At 39.5% G+C, this 12,373-nt stretch overlaps 1 protein-coding gene across 1 annotated transcript in view; it reads left to right on the forward strand.

Annotated features, from left to right (window-relative positions):
• DYNC2I1 (dynein 2 intermediate chain 1) overlaps positions 1 to 12,373 on the forward strand; it is a 302,447-nt gene that overhangs the window by 252,101 nt on the left and 37,973 nt on the right. The window contains exons 19-20 of the mRNA XM_053713831.1: positions 2,695 to 2,755; positions 4,808 to 4,907. Coding sequence (XP_053569806.1) covers positions 2,695 to 2,755; positions 4,808 to 4,907 — 161 coding nt within the window. The remainder of the gene's footprint in view (positions 1 to 2,694; positions 2,756 to 4,807; positions 4,908 to 12,373) is intronic.

Genomic DNA, 12,373 nt, shown 5'->3' on the forward strand with positions numbered 1-12,373 from the left:
TTAAATAAAATTATCTAAAGTACAAAAAAAACAAACACTAAATTACAGAAAATAATAAACAAATTACAAGATTTTTAAACTAATTACAACTAATCTAATCCCCCTAACAAAATAAAAAAGCCCCCTAAAAATAAAAAAAAGTCCCTACCCTACACTAAATTACAAATAGCCCTCAAAAGGGCGTTTTGCGGGGCATTGCCCCAAAGTAATCAGCTCTTTTACGTGTAAAATAAATTTACAAATCCCCCCCAACATTAAAAACCACCACACACACAACCAACCCTACTCTAAAACCCACCCAATAAAACCTTTAAAACAACCTAGAACCTAGATAGAATTCTATCAGCCAATCGGAATTAAGGTAGAAAAAATCCTATTGGCTGATGCAATCAGCCAATAGGATTGAGCTGGCATTCTATTGGCTGTTCCTTAGAATTATATCAGCCAATCGGAATTGAAGGGACGCCATCTTGGATGACGTCATTTAAAGGAGCCTTCATTCAGTCTTAGCGGTCGGATGAAGAGGATGCTCCGCGTCGGATGTCTTGAAGATGGACCCGCTCCGCGCCGGATGGATGAAGATAGAAGATGCCGTCTGGATGAAGATTTCTGCCCTTCTGGAGGACCACTTCGCCCAGCTTGGATGAAGACTTCTCCCGGCTTCGTTGAGGACTTCGGCCCGGTTGGATGAAGACTTCTCCTGGTAAGGTGATCTTCAAGGGGTTAGTATTATGTTTTTTTAAGGGGGTATTGGGTGGGTTTTAGAGTAGGGTTGGTTGTGTGGGTGATGGGTTTTAATGTTGGGGGGGGATTTGTAATTTTTTTTTACAGGTAAAAGAGCTGATTACTTTGGGGCAATGCCCCTCAAAAGGCCCTTTTGAGAGCTATTTGTAATTTAGTGTAGGGTAGGGCTTTTTTATTTTGGGGGGGCTTTTTAATTTTGTTAGGGGGATTAGATTAGGTGTAATTAGTTTAAAAATCTTGTAATTTGTTTATTATTTTCTGTAATTTAGTGGGTTTTTTTTGTACTTTAGATAAGTTTATTTAATTGTATTTAATTTAGGGAAATAATTTAATTATAATGTAGTGTTAGGTGTAATTGTAACTTAGGTTAGGTTATATTTTACAGGTAACTGTATTTATTTTAGCTAGGTAGTTTATTAAATAGTTAATAACTATTTAATAACTATTGTACCTAGTTAAAATAAATACAAACTTGCCTGTAAAATAAAAATAAATCCTAAGCTAGCTACAATGTAACTATAAGTTATATTGTAGATAGCTTAGGGTTTATTTTATAGGTAAGTATTTAGTTTTAAATAGGAATTATTTAGTTAATGATAGGAATTTTTATTTAGACTTAGATTTAGGGGTTAATACATTTAGTATAGTGGCGGCGACGTTGGGGGCGGCAGATTAGGGGTTAATAAATGTAGGTAGGTGTCGGCGATGTTAGGGACGGCAGATTAGGGGTTAATAATATTTAATGTTTGCGAGGCGGGAGTGCGGCGGTTTAGGGTTAATATGTTTATTATAGTGGCGGCGACGTTGGGGGCGGCAGATTAGGGGTTATTAAGTGTAGGTAGGTGGCGGCGACATTGGGGGCGGCAGAGTAGGGGTTAATAAATATAATGTAAGGTTCGGCGATGTTGGGGGCAGCAGATTAGGGGTTCATAAGTATAATTTAGGTGGTGGAGGTGTCCGGAGCGGCAGATTAGGGGTTAATAATATAATGCAGGTGTCGGCGATGTCGGGGGCGGCAGATTAGGGGTTAATAAGTGTAAGATTAGGGGTGTTTAGACTCGGGGTTCATGTTAGGGTGTTAGGTGTAGACATAAAATGTATTTCCCCATAGGAATCAATGGGACTGCGTTAATGAGCTTTACGCTGCTTTTTTGCAGGTGTTAGACTTTTTTTCAGCCGGCTCGTCCCGTTGATTCCTATGGGGAAATCGTGCACAAGCACGTTACACCAGCTCACCGCTAACGTAAGCAGCGCTGGTATTGGAGTGCGGTAATGAGCAAAATTTTGCTCAACGCTCACTTCTTGTCTGGTTTGTAAAAACTCGTAATACCAGCGCTGTCTGTAAGTGAGCGGTGAGCATAAACTGCTCGTTAGCACCGCACAGCCTCTAACGCAAAACTCGTAATCTAGGTGTAAATTTGGTCCTAAAAATGGTATCTTCTGTAATCTGTTTAAATGTATTTGGTTATTTCTTGACCTGCTCCAATACTTTTGGTAATTCTTGCTGCTCAAGCATAAATCAAGGAGAGCCAAGATAACTAGAAATTAGCACCAAAATTACAAGACTTTTTTTGTCATGGCTAATATCTCTGGATAATTCTTACTAGGCTCCCTTCCTGCTCTTATTGTTCAGTTCTGGATGGCCATAACTAGGAGGCAGATGAGAATCAGAAGAGGAGCTACTATACTCAGATAATTGAGATAATACTCTAGCTGGAAGTATTATTCAGTGATATGAGCCAAAATATGGAAGTTGTAATTTTTAATAATTTTTTTAATTGTTAATTTTTTTAAATTAATCAGTAAAATGGCATAATATTTATCATCTGATGTAATAAATATGTTGTAATTTGCTTTGGTGCCTTTAATAGAAGGGAAGAACATATTACCGTTTTTAGGGTTTCAAGTTTATGTTCAACTTTTTAATCTTAGAAAATTTTATTTTTCCAGGTTTAATTCCAGGTGGTAAAGTAAAGCTGGTTCATAGTTCTGTTATACATCTTAATAACAAGTAAGTGTAGCTGTTATTTGTACCAAAACATGTTTTCTGTGGTACTTTTTTGGGGGGGAAAAGTTAACTTTTAATTTCTTTTATATTTTAAGTTAAGTAAACTGTTGCTTGATATTATATCTCTCAGCTTTGAAGTTGGACAGATACACCCACTAATAAAAGTGAATATTAATATTATATTGGATTTGTAAATAGCCAGTTACTGACAACTTGAGACATTTTTATAGCATGAAAGCCGGACAGGTAGCTCAGCATGCTAAGGCACTGTGGTTGAGCTCTGTAGCAACCCAAGGGTTGCAGGTTCGATCCCCGGCGAAGCCGATAAAATGAGCAGCGCCTTGTGACCCTTACGGGTGATTGATATTATATCTCTCAGCTTTGAATTTGGACAGATACACCCACTAATAAAAGTGAATATTAATATTATATTGGATTTGTAAATAGCCAGTTACTGACAACTTGAGACATTGCGAGGTCCACTCATCCTTCCGAGGCTGATAAAATGAGCAGCGCCTTGTGACCCTTACGGGAGATTAGCCGCGCTTTACAAGTACCCAATACATACATACATGAAAGTTTACTGTATATCATATAAATTATGCTATATTATATGAAATATGTTATTTCATTTCATTACTACTGTTAAAGGAACAGTCTACACTAGAAGTTGTATTGTTTTAAAAGATAGATAATCCCTTTATTACACATTCCACAGTTTTGCACAGAAAACATGGTTATATTGATACACTTTATACCTCCGTAATTACCATGTTTCTAAGCATCTTCTGACTGCCCCCTGATCACATGACTTTATCTGTTGACTTGCATTTAAGCCAATTAGTACTGTGTTGTTAGAATCCACGGGCGTCAGCACAATGTTATCTATATGTTCACATGAACTAGCTTCCCCTGATGTAAAAAGCAAATACAAAAGTATGAGGCTGTCTTTAGGGACTTAGAAACAGACAGAAATTTAGAGGTTTAAAGGTTATAAAGTATGTTAATATAACCATGATTGCTGTGCAAAGCTGGGGAATGAGTAGTAAAGGCGTTATCTATCTTTTTAAACAATACCAATTTTTGTGTTGACTGTCCCTTTAATTGAACTAAAAGTAATAGCAAACAAAAATTAAATAAGGGATCCTTTAACAAGACAAGTAGCACAAATCTAAATTATACATACACAAGTACTGTAATGAGTGAGAGGAAATGGGGAGAGCTAGAAGAGGAATATTGTGGAGTAGGAAGTAGAAGGCTACATTATTAGTATTATAGGGTTTTCTCACTTAAAGGGACAGTCAAGTCCAAAAAAATCTTTCATGATTCAAATAGGGCATGTAATTTTAAACCGCTTTCCAATTTACTTTTATCACCAATTTTGCTTTGTTTTGTTAGTTGAAAGCTAAACCTAGGAGGTTCATATGCTAATTTCTTAGACCTTGAAGGCCGCCTCTAATCTAAATGCATTTTGACAGTTTTTCACCACTAGAGGGCATTAGTTCATGTGTTTCATATAGATAACATTGAGCTCATTCACGTGAATTTACCATGGAGTGAGCACTGATTGGCTAAAATACAAGTCTGTCAAAAGAACTGAAAAAGGGGGCAGTCTGCAGAGGCTTAGATACAAGGTAATTACAGAGGTAAAACGTGTATTATTATAACTTTGTTGGTTATGCAAAACTGGGGAATGGGTAATTAAGGGATTATCTATATTTTAAAACAACAACAATTCTGGTGTTCACTGTCCCTTTAATGAATGATAAGTTGCATTTATTACAAAAGTTATTTTTTTATTGCATCATAATTTGCATCACATGTACTAGATCATGTTTACTATTTTGTGCAATGAGTAAAAGATTTATAGAAACTGACATCCCTGTGGTCCTAAAGTTTCAAAACCCCACCCAAAATAAGTAATGTTTCAGGGAACTATAAAACAGTCACTACCCTTTACTTAAACATGTTTCAGTTTACATGTTGTGATATTTATTATGTTGTAAAAATCACTGTTTTATATTTATATACTTATTATATTACTTTATTTTTCAGTTATTTTTCAAAAGATGTAAGTTTATTGGGATCACCTCAGACACTAAATATTAAGTTCATGCCTTTGGATTCCAGCCATTTTGTTGTTGGAACTGATATTGTAAGTATAATATATCTCTTAACTCTAGATTACAGATGTAGATGATTTAGATGATGCAAATTATAGTGCACCCTTTATTGGATGGGAAAGATTATAAATTCAAAATCCTTTGAACTTAAGTCATGCTTAAAGGAAAATTAAACACGAAGTTAATGCTAGATAGCATGATTCATTCAAAGAAAAGATTAATTTGAGAATAACATGTAGATGTATTTTTTTAAGTTTCTTTAGCCGTTTAAATATGACAAAATAAGTGTAAAGTTTTAGTGTCTATAAAACAATGGGAGCTGCCATGTTGTAACTTAGGTTACTTTCTCTGTTGTGGCCAATTAGGGACAGTTATAAATAGGTCACTAAAGTGTGCAGCCAATGGCTGTGTGGCATATAACAGTGTTCTCCACTTCCATTTCTAACAGGAATTGAAAAGCTCACAATTTCAGAATGGAATTACAGGAAAAGGGGACAAAATAAATGAAAGTATATTACAGAGTCTTTTTTATATATAGGATTTCTCATTTTATATTAAAATCTCAACATGTTTAAAGGGACAGTCAACACCAGAATTTTTCTTGTTTAAAAATAAAGATAATCCCTTTATTACCCATTCCCCATTTTTGCATAACCAACACAGTTATATTAATATACTTTTTACCTCTGTGATTACCTTGTATCTAAGCTTCTGCTGACTGCCCCCTTATTTCAGTTCTTTTGACAGACATGCAGTTTAGCCAATCAGTGCTCAGCCCTAGGTCACTTTACGTGCATGAGCTCAATGTTATCTATATGACATGTGAACTAATGCCCTGTAGTGGTCAAAATGTATTCAGATTAGAGGCAGTCTTCAAGGTCTAAGAAATTAGCATATGAACCTCCTAGTTTTAGCTTTCAACTAAGAATACCAAGAGAACAAAGCAAAATTGGTGATAAAAGTAATTTGAGAAGTTGTTTAAAATTGCATGCCCTATTTAAAACATGAAAGCTTTTTTAGACTTGACTGTCCCTTTAAATTAGCTGTTATTGTCTGTTCTGCTCTGACAGCCAGTTCACCAAAGGAGATGGCAAATATGTAAAGTTGGTAGACAGAAACCCTTCACATCATTTCCTAGGTTTCTAAAAGACCTCATACTGATGTTCCCTTTAAACTTTTGTTTTTGTCATTTAAACCCTATGGCCCCCATTTATCAAACTGTGAAAGCAGCTTCGGGGCCCCAGTGCTTTAGGCTTGCGTGAATGTAGCGGGGTGAAAGCATCTCGATCCGATTGGGATAATTGACAGTCGCGGCATTGCACCATCAGCTGCTTGTGCAATGTTAAATGCAGGCAGTGTGGTCAGGCGGACAGGTTCGCGGTAACGAACCTTTGTGCAGCCATTAATAAATGGGTTGGCAACAAATGTTTAATCACTAACAGGTTCCTCTTTCCATATAATGTTCAGTGAGGGAGATTCTAGGCAGCAGGACAGAAATATATGCTTTCTGCAGATGCTAAGAATTTTTGTCCCCATTGTGCCCACATTTAACACCTCCACATAAAACTGTAAACTTTGTTTGCAGTTTTTCTGTATTATTAAAGATAATTTAGCAGGCAGGATATTGTTATATTCTTTCGTGATTCAGATAGAACATACAATAAAAAATAATAAAAAAAAAAAACAAAGAAAAAAAAACTATCCAAAATATATAACGGAACGGAGCTTTTCACAAGAGATGTAGTACGCCCACGATAGGCGGGGCTTCCGAGTTCGCGCCAATTCACTCGGTCAGGAAGTCAGTCGGAACACATTCTCTAAGGTGCTGTCGTCTATAAACGCATGGTCCGTGCAGAGCATGCATTTCTAGCACCGGTTGGGAAATTTCTACTGTAGCGCTCCAGATTGAAAACTACTGCTGCAGCGCAACAGATTGAAAATTTGCTACTGAAGCGCTGAGCGGACACACAGACACCCGTTTTCCTGTCAGGTAGCTGTGGTGCAGAGGTGTTTTTTTGGCCTTATATTGGTAGTGTAACTTTGCAGGCCTTAAAGTAAAAAAAAAAGTTGTCACTTTGAATTTAAAGAGACAGTAACTTTTTTGAGTTTAAAATTTTTATCAGATAATATTTTTTTTATTGAATATTGGGTCAATTGTGAACAAGTATGTACTAAGGGGCCTTAGAAAATGCTTGCTCCTTGTGTTTTGAAGCTAATGTGGAACCACCAATCCATTTATGTCCCTCATGTATTGAGAAGACTTTAAATTATAGGGAAAATATTTTTTCTGAGCAAAACTTTTCTAAAGCGGATGCTGTCCAGGAGTCTACTGACGAGGGTCAAAGTTTACCGCACTTTCTCCCCAAGCGTCCCAAAATTTACCGCCCGCACAAGCAGTGCCCTGCACTTCTGCTCTAGTTCCCGCTGGAGTTACTTTAAAAGACATAGCTTCTCTCATGTCTTCTACAATTTCTGATGCATTGTCTGCCTTCCTAATGTTGCAGGGCAAACGTAAAAGGAAAACCAGACATTCAGTAAATTCTGATGCAATTGTTGCAATTTCGGAGGTACCCTCCCAAGGTCAAGAAGAGGAGGGTACCGCTGTAGCATCTGAGAGTGAAATCTCAGATTCAGAAAGTGTATTGCCTTTGACGGACTCAGAGGTGTGGTATCTTTTAGGTTTAAACTAGAACACCTCCGCCTGTTGCTCAGGGAGGTTTTGGTTACTTTGGACGACAGTGACTCCACAGTAGTGGTTGTCCCTATAAAGTCTAGTAAATTGGACAGATATTTTGAAGTTCCTTCTTTCTCAGACGTATTTCCAGTCCCAAAGCGAGCTTCAGAGATCATTACTAAGGAGTGGGAGCAGCCAGATATACCCTTTTCTCCCTCTCCTTTTTTTAAGAAGATGTTTCCCATAGCTGACTCTTTCAAGGAGGCTTGGCAAACAGTTCCTAAAGTGGAAGGGGCTGTTTCCACCCTAGCCAAGAGAACTACTATTCCCATAGAGGATAGTTGTGCTTTCAAAGATCCTATGGACAAGAAGTTAGAGGGTCTACTTAAGAAGATTTATGTTCACCAGGGTCTGCAATGGCAGCCAGCTGCGTGCATTGCTACGTCACTAGTGCGGCGGCTTATTGGTTTGATGCACTGTCTGAGTCTCTCAGGACTGAGACTTCCTTGGAGGAGATCCAAGACAGGATAAAGGCTCTGAAGCTAGCTAATGCCTTTAATACGGACCCTTCCCTGCAAATTTTTAAGCTGGGAGCTAAGATTTCGGGTTTCTCTATTTTAGCCTGCAGAGCTTTATGGTTAAAGCCTTGGTCTGTGGATGTTTCCTCTGAGTCTAAGCTTCTGGCTATTCCTTACAAGGGCAAGACCTTATTTGGACCTGGCATATCGGAAATTATCTCTGATATCATGGGAGGTAAGGGTCATCTTCTCCCTCAAGATAAGAGAAACAAGCAGAAAGGACGACAGAGTAATTTTCGTTCCTTTCGAAATTTCAAAGGAAATTCTTCATCTTCCTCCTCCAAGCAGGAACAATCCAAACCTGCATGGAGACCTAACCAGTCTTGGACTAAGGGAAAGCAATCCAAGAAGCCTGCTATTGAATCCAAGACAGCATGAAGGGCATGCCCCCGATTGGGGACCGGATCTTGTAGGGGGGTAGACTTTCCTTCTTCGCTCAGGTTTGGGTTCAGGATGTACAGGATCCCATGGCAATATAAATTGTATCTCAGGGATACAAACTAGAGTTCAAGAGTTTTCCTCCCAGAGGCAGGTTTCTTCTTTCAAGATTATCTGCAAAGCAGAAAAAAAGAGAGGCGTTCTTACATTGCGTAAGATACCTCTCCACCCTGGGAGTGATTGTTCCTATTCCAGTACAGAGTTTTTATTCCAATCTGTTCATGGTTCCCAAAAAGGAGGGAACCTTCAGACCAATTTTAGATCTCAAGAGTCTAAACAAATTTCTAAGGGTTCCGTCCTTCAAGATGGAAACTATTCGTTCCATTCTTCCCTTAATCCAGGAGGATTAAACAGTGAATTTAAAGGACGCGTACCTACATGTCCATATTCACAGGGATCATCACAAGTTCCTAAGGTTTGCTTTCCAGGACAAACACTTCCAGTTCGTGGCTCTTCCTTTCGGCCTGGCCACTGCTCCCAGAATTTTCACAAAGGTTCTGGGGCCTCTGTTGGCGGTACTTCGGTCACAGGGAATTGGGGTGGCGCCTTATCTGGACGACATTCTAGTCAAGGTGCCACCTTTTCAACAAGCAAGATCCCACACCAACATAGTGTTATCTTTCCTGAGAACTCACGGGTGGAAGGAAAATTTGGAAAAGACTTCCCTAGTTCCAGACACAAGAGTCACCTTCTTGGGAACCATAATAGATTCCATGTCTATGAAGATTTTTCTGACAGAAAGATTATAGATACTTGTCTAGTCCTTCAGTCCACTCCTCGGCCGTCAGTGGTTCAGTGCATGGAGTTAATCGGACTGATGGTGGCGGCAATGGACATCATTCTGTTTGCTCGCTTCCATCTCAGACCTCTGCAGTTAAGCATGCTCAGGCAATGGAATGGAGATTATGCAGACTTGTCTCCTCGAATAACTCTGGAGCAGGAGACAAGGGACTCTCTTCAATGGTGGTTGTCTCTAGATCATCTCTCCCAGGGAACCTGTTTTCGCAGACCATCTTGGGTGATTGTGACAACAGATGCCAGCCTTCTGGGGTGGGGAGCAGTCTGGGGCTCCCTAAAGGCTCAGGGAGTTTGGACTCAGTCAGAGTCTGTTCTTCCTATAAACATTCTAGAACTGAGAGCAATCTTCAATGCCCTTTTGGCCTGGCCCCAGTTAGCCTCTCTACGGTTTATTAGGTTCTAGTCGGACAACATATCTTCAGTGGCTTACATCAATCATCAGGAAGGAACAAGGAGTTCCTTAGCGATGACAGAGGTAACCAAAATAATCCAGTGGGCGGAAGCCCACTCTTGTTGCCGATCGGCGATCCATATCCCAGGGGTGGACAACTGGGAGGCGGATTTCCTGAGCAGACAGACCTTTCATCCGGGGGAGTGGGAACTCCATCCGGAAGTGTTCTTCAACTTGATTCTCAAGTGGGGTCAGCCGGAATTGGATCTCATGGCATCCCGTCAGAATGCCAAGCTCCCGAGATACGGGTCGAGGTCCAGGGACCCCCAGACGGAACTGATAGATGCTCTGGCGGTTCCTTGGAACTTCAATCTAGCATACCGATTTCCTCCGTTTGCTCTTCTTCCTCTGGTTATTGCTCGAATCAAATAGGAGAGTGCCTCGGTGATCCTCATAGCACCAGCCTGGCCTTGCAGGATTTGGTATGCAGATCTGGTGGAGATGGCATCTCTGCCACCTTGGAGACTCCGGTTGAGGAAGGACCTTCTAATTCAGGGGCCCTTCCTTCACCCAAATCTAGTTTCTCTGAAGCTGACTGCTTGGAGATTGAACGCTTAATTTTATCCAAGCGGGGATTCTCTGACTCGGTTATAGAGAGCATGATTCAGGCTCGTAAACCTGTAACTAGAAGGATTTACCATAAGATTTGGCGTAAATATCTCTATTGGTGTGAATCCAAGGGCTACTCATGGAGTAGAGTTAGGATTCCTAGAATTCTGTCTTTTCTCCAAGAAGGTTTGGAGAAGGGTTTATCGAAGAGTTCCCTAAAGGGTCAAATCTCAGCCTTATCTATTTTGTTACACAAACGTCTGGCGGATGCCCCAGATGTACAATCTTTTTGTCAGGCCTTGGTCAGGATCAGGCCTGTGTTCAAACCAGTTACTCCTCCATGGAATCTTAATTTAGTTCTCAAAGTTCTTCAAGGGGCTCCGTTTGAGCCTATGCATTGCTTAGATATTAAGTTGTTATCTTAGAAAGTTTTATTTCTTGTTGCTATTTCTTCTGCGCTGTGTGTCAGAGCTCTCGGCATTGCAGTATGAGTCTCCTTACCTTATTTCCATTCAGATAAGGTAGTTTTACGTACTAAATTAGGATTTCTTCCTAAGGTTGTTTCTGATCGGAACATTAATCAAGAGATTGTTGTTCCTTCTTTGTGTCCTAATCCTTCTTCTCAAAAGGAACGACTTCTGCACAATTTGGACGTGGTCCGTGCTTTAAAGTTTTATCTACAGGCGACTAAGGACTTTCGTCAGTCTTCTTCTTTGTGATTTTTTCAGGAAAATGTAAGGGACAGAAAGCTATGGCTACTTCTCTTTCTTTTTGGCTGTAGAGTATCATACGTTTTGCATATGAGACTGCTGGACAGCAGCCTCCCGAGAGGGTTACGGCTCATTACACGAGGGCTGTTGCTTCCTCATGGGTATTCAAAAATCATGCTTCTGAGGAACAGATTTACAAGGCTGCAACTTGGTCCTCTCTTCACACTTTTTCAAAGTTTTACAAATTTGACACTTTTGCCTCGGCTGAGGCCGCTTTTGGGAGAAAGGCTCTTCAAGCAGTGGTGCCTTCCGTTTAGGTTCCATGTCTTGTCCCTCCCGTATCATCTGTGTACTCTAGCTTGGGTATTGAATCCCATTAGTAATTAAGATGATCCGTGGACTCATCGTGTCATAAAAAAGAAAAGAAAATTTATGCTTACCTGATAAATGTATTTCTTTTTTGACACGATGAGTCCACGGCCCACCCTGTTCTTGTAAGACAGGTTATTGGGTATTTTAACCTTCAGATACGTCTGCACCTTGGCTTTTCCTTTATTTCCTTAACTTTGGTTGACTAACTGGAGTGGGAGGGAAGGGAGGAGCTATTTAACAGTTCTGCTGTGGTGCTCTTTGCCACCTCCTGCTGACCAGGAGGTGAATATCCCATTAGTAATTAAGATGATCCGTGGACTCATTGTGTCAAAAAATAAATAAATTTATCAGGTAAGCATAAATTTTCTTTTTTATTATAGCTTCTCAGGACCTTGCCATCTTCATTAAAGATAACATCAACACCATTAGATATAAAATAATGTTAGGCCATATTCCCACACACCTACAGCAAATTCCTGTTTGTCAGACTCATTCTTACATGTGATGGAATATTTTCACTTGTCCTATGACATGGCCACTTCTTCAGTCAACTATTATTTGTCCTGATTTAGCTTGCATCTTTAATATTTACCTTACTTTTGGCTTTACCCTCTCTACACTTAAAGGGTCATTAAAGTTTTTTTTTAAATTATGCATTAGACATTATTCACTGCATAACAACATATATGCATACACACATACATGTTTAAAAACATTTACTACCTCATTTTATTAGAAATATATGCATTTTTGCAGCCTCAGTACACAGCGCTTGTAAAGCCTATTGAATGTTGTTTATCTTCCTTTACTATGACCAATTAGGGACAGATATAAAAAGCCGCCTGCAGATATCAACCAGTCACTGTGCAACATGTGGGAGTGTCAGAGTTTTGCACGACACAGAATGCACACCATTATCTTTTGGGGG

This window comes from Bombina bombina, chromosome 5 (assembly GCF_027579735.1).
Source record: "Bombina bombina isolate aBomBom1 chromosome 5, aBomBom1.pri, whole genome shotgun sequence".
Lineage (NCBI taxonomy): Eukaryota > Metazoa > Chordata > Amphibia > Anura > Bombinatoridae > Bombina > Bombina bombina.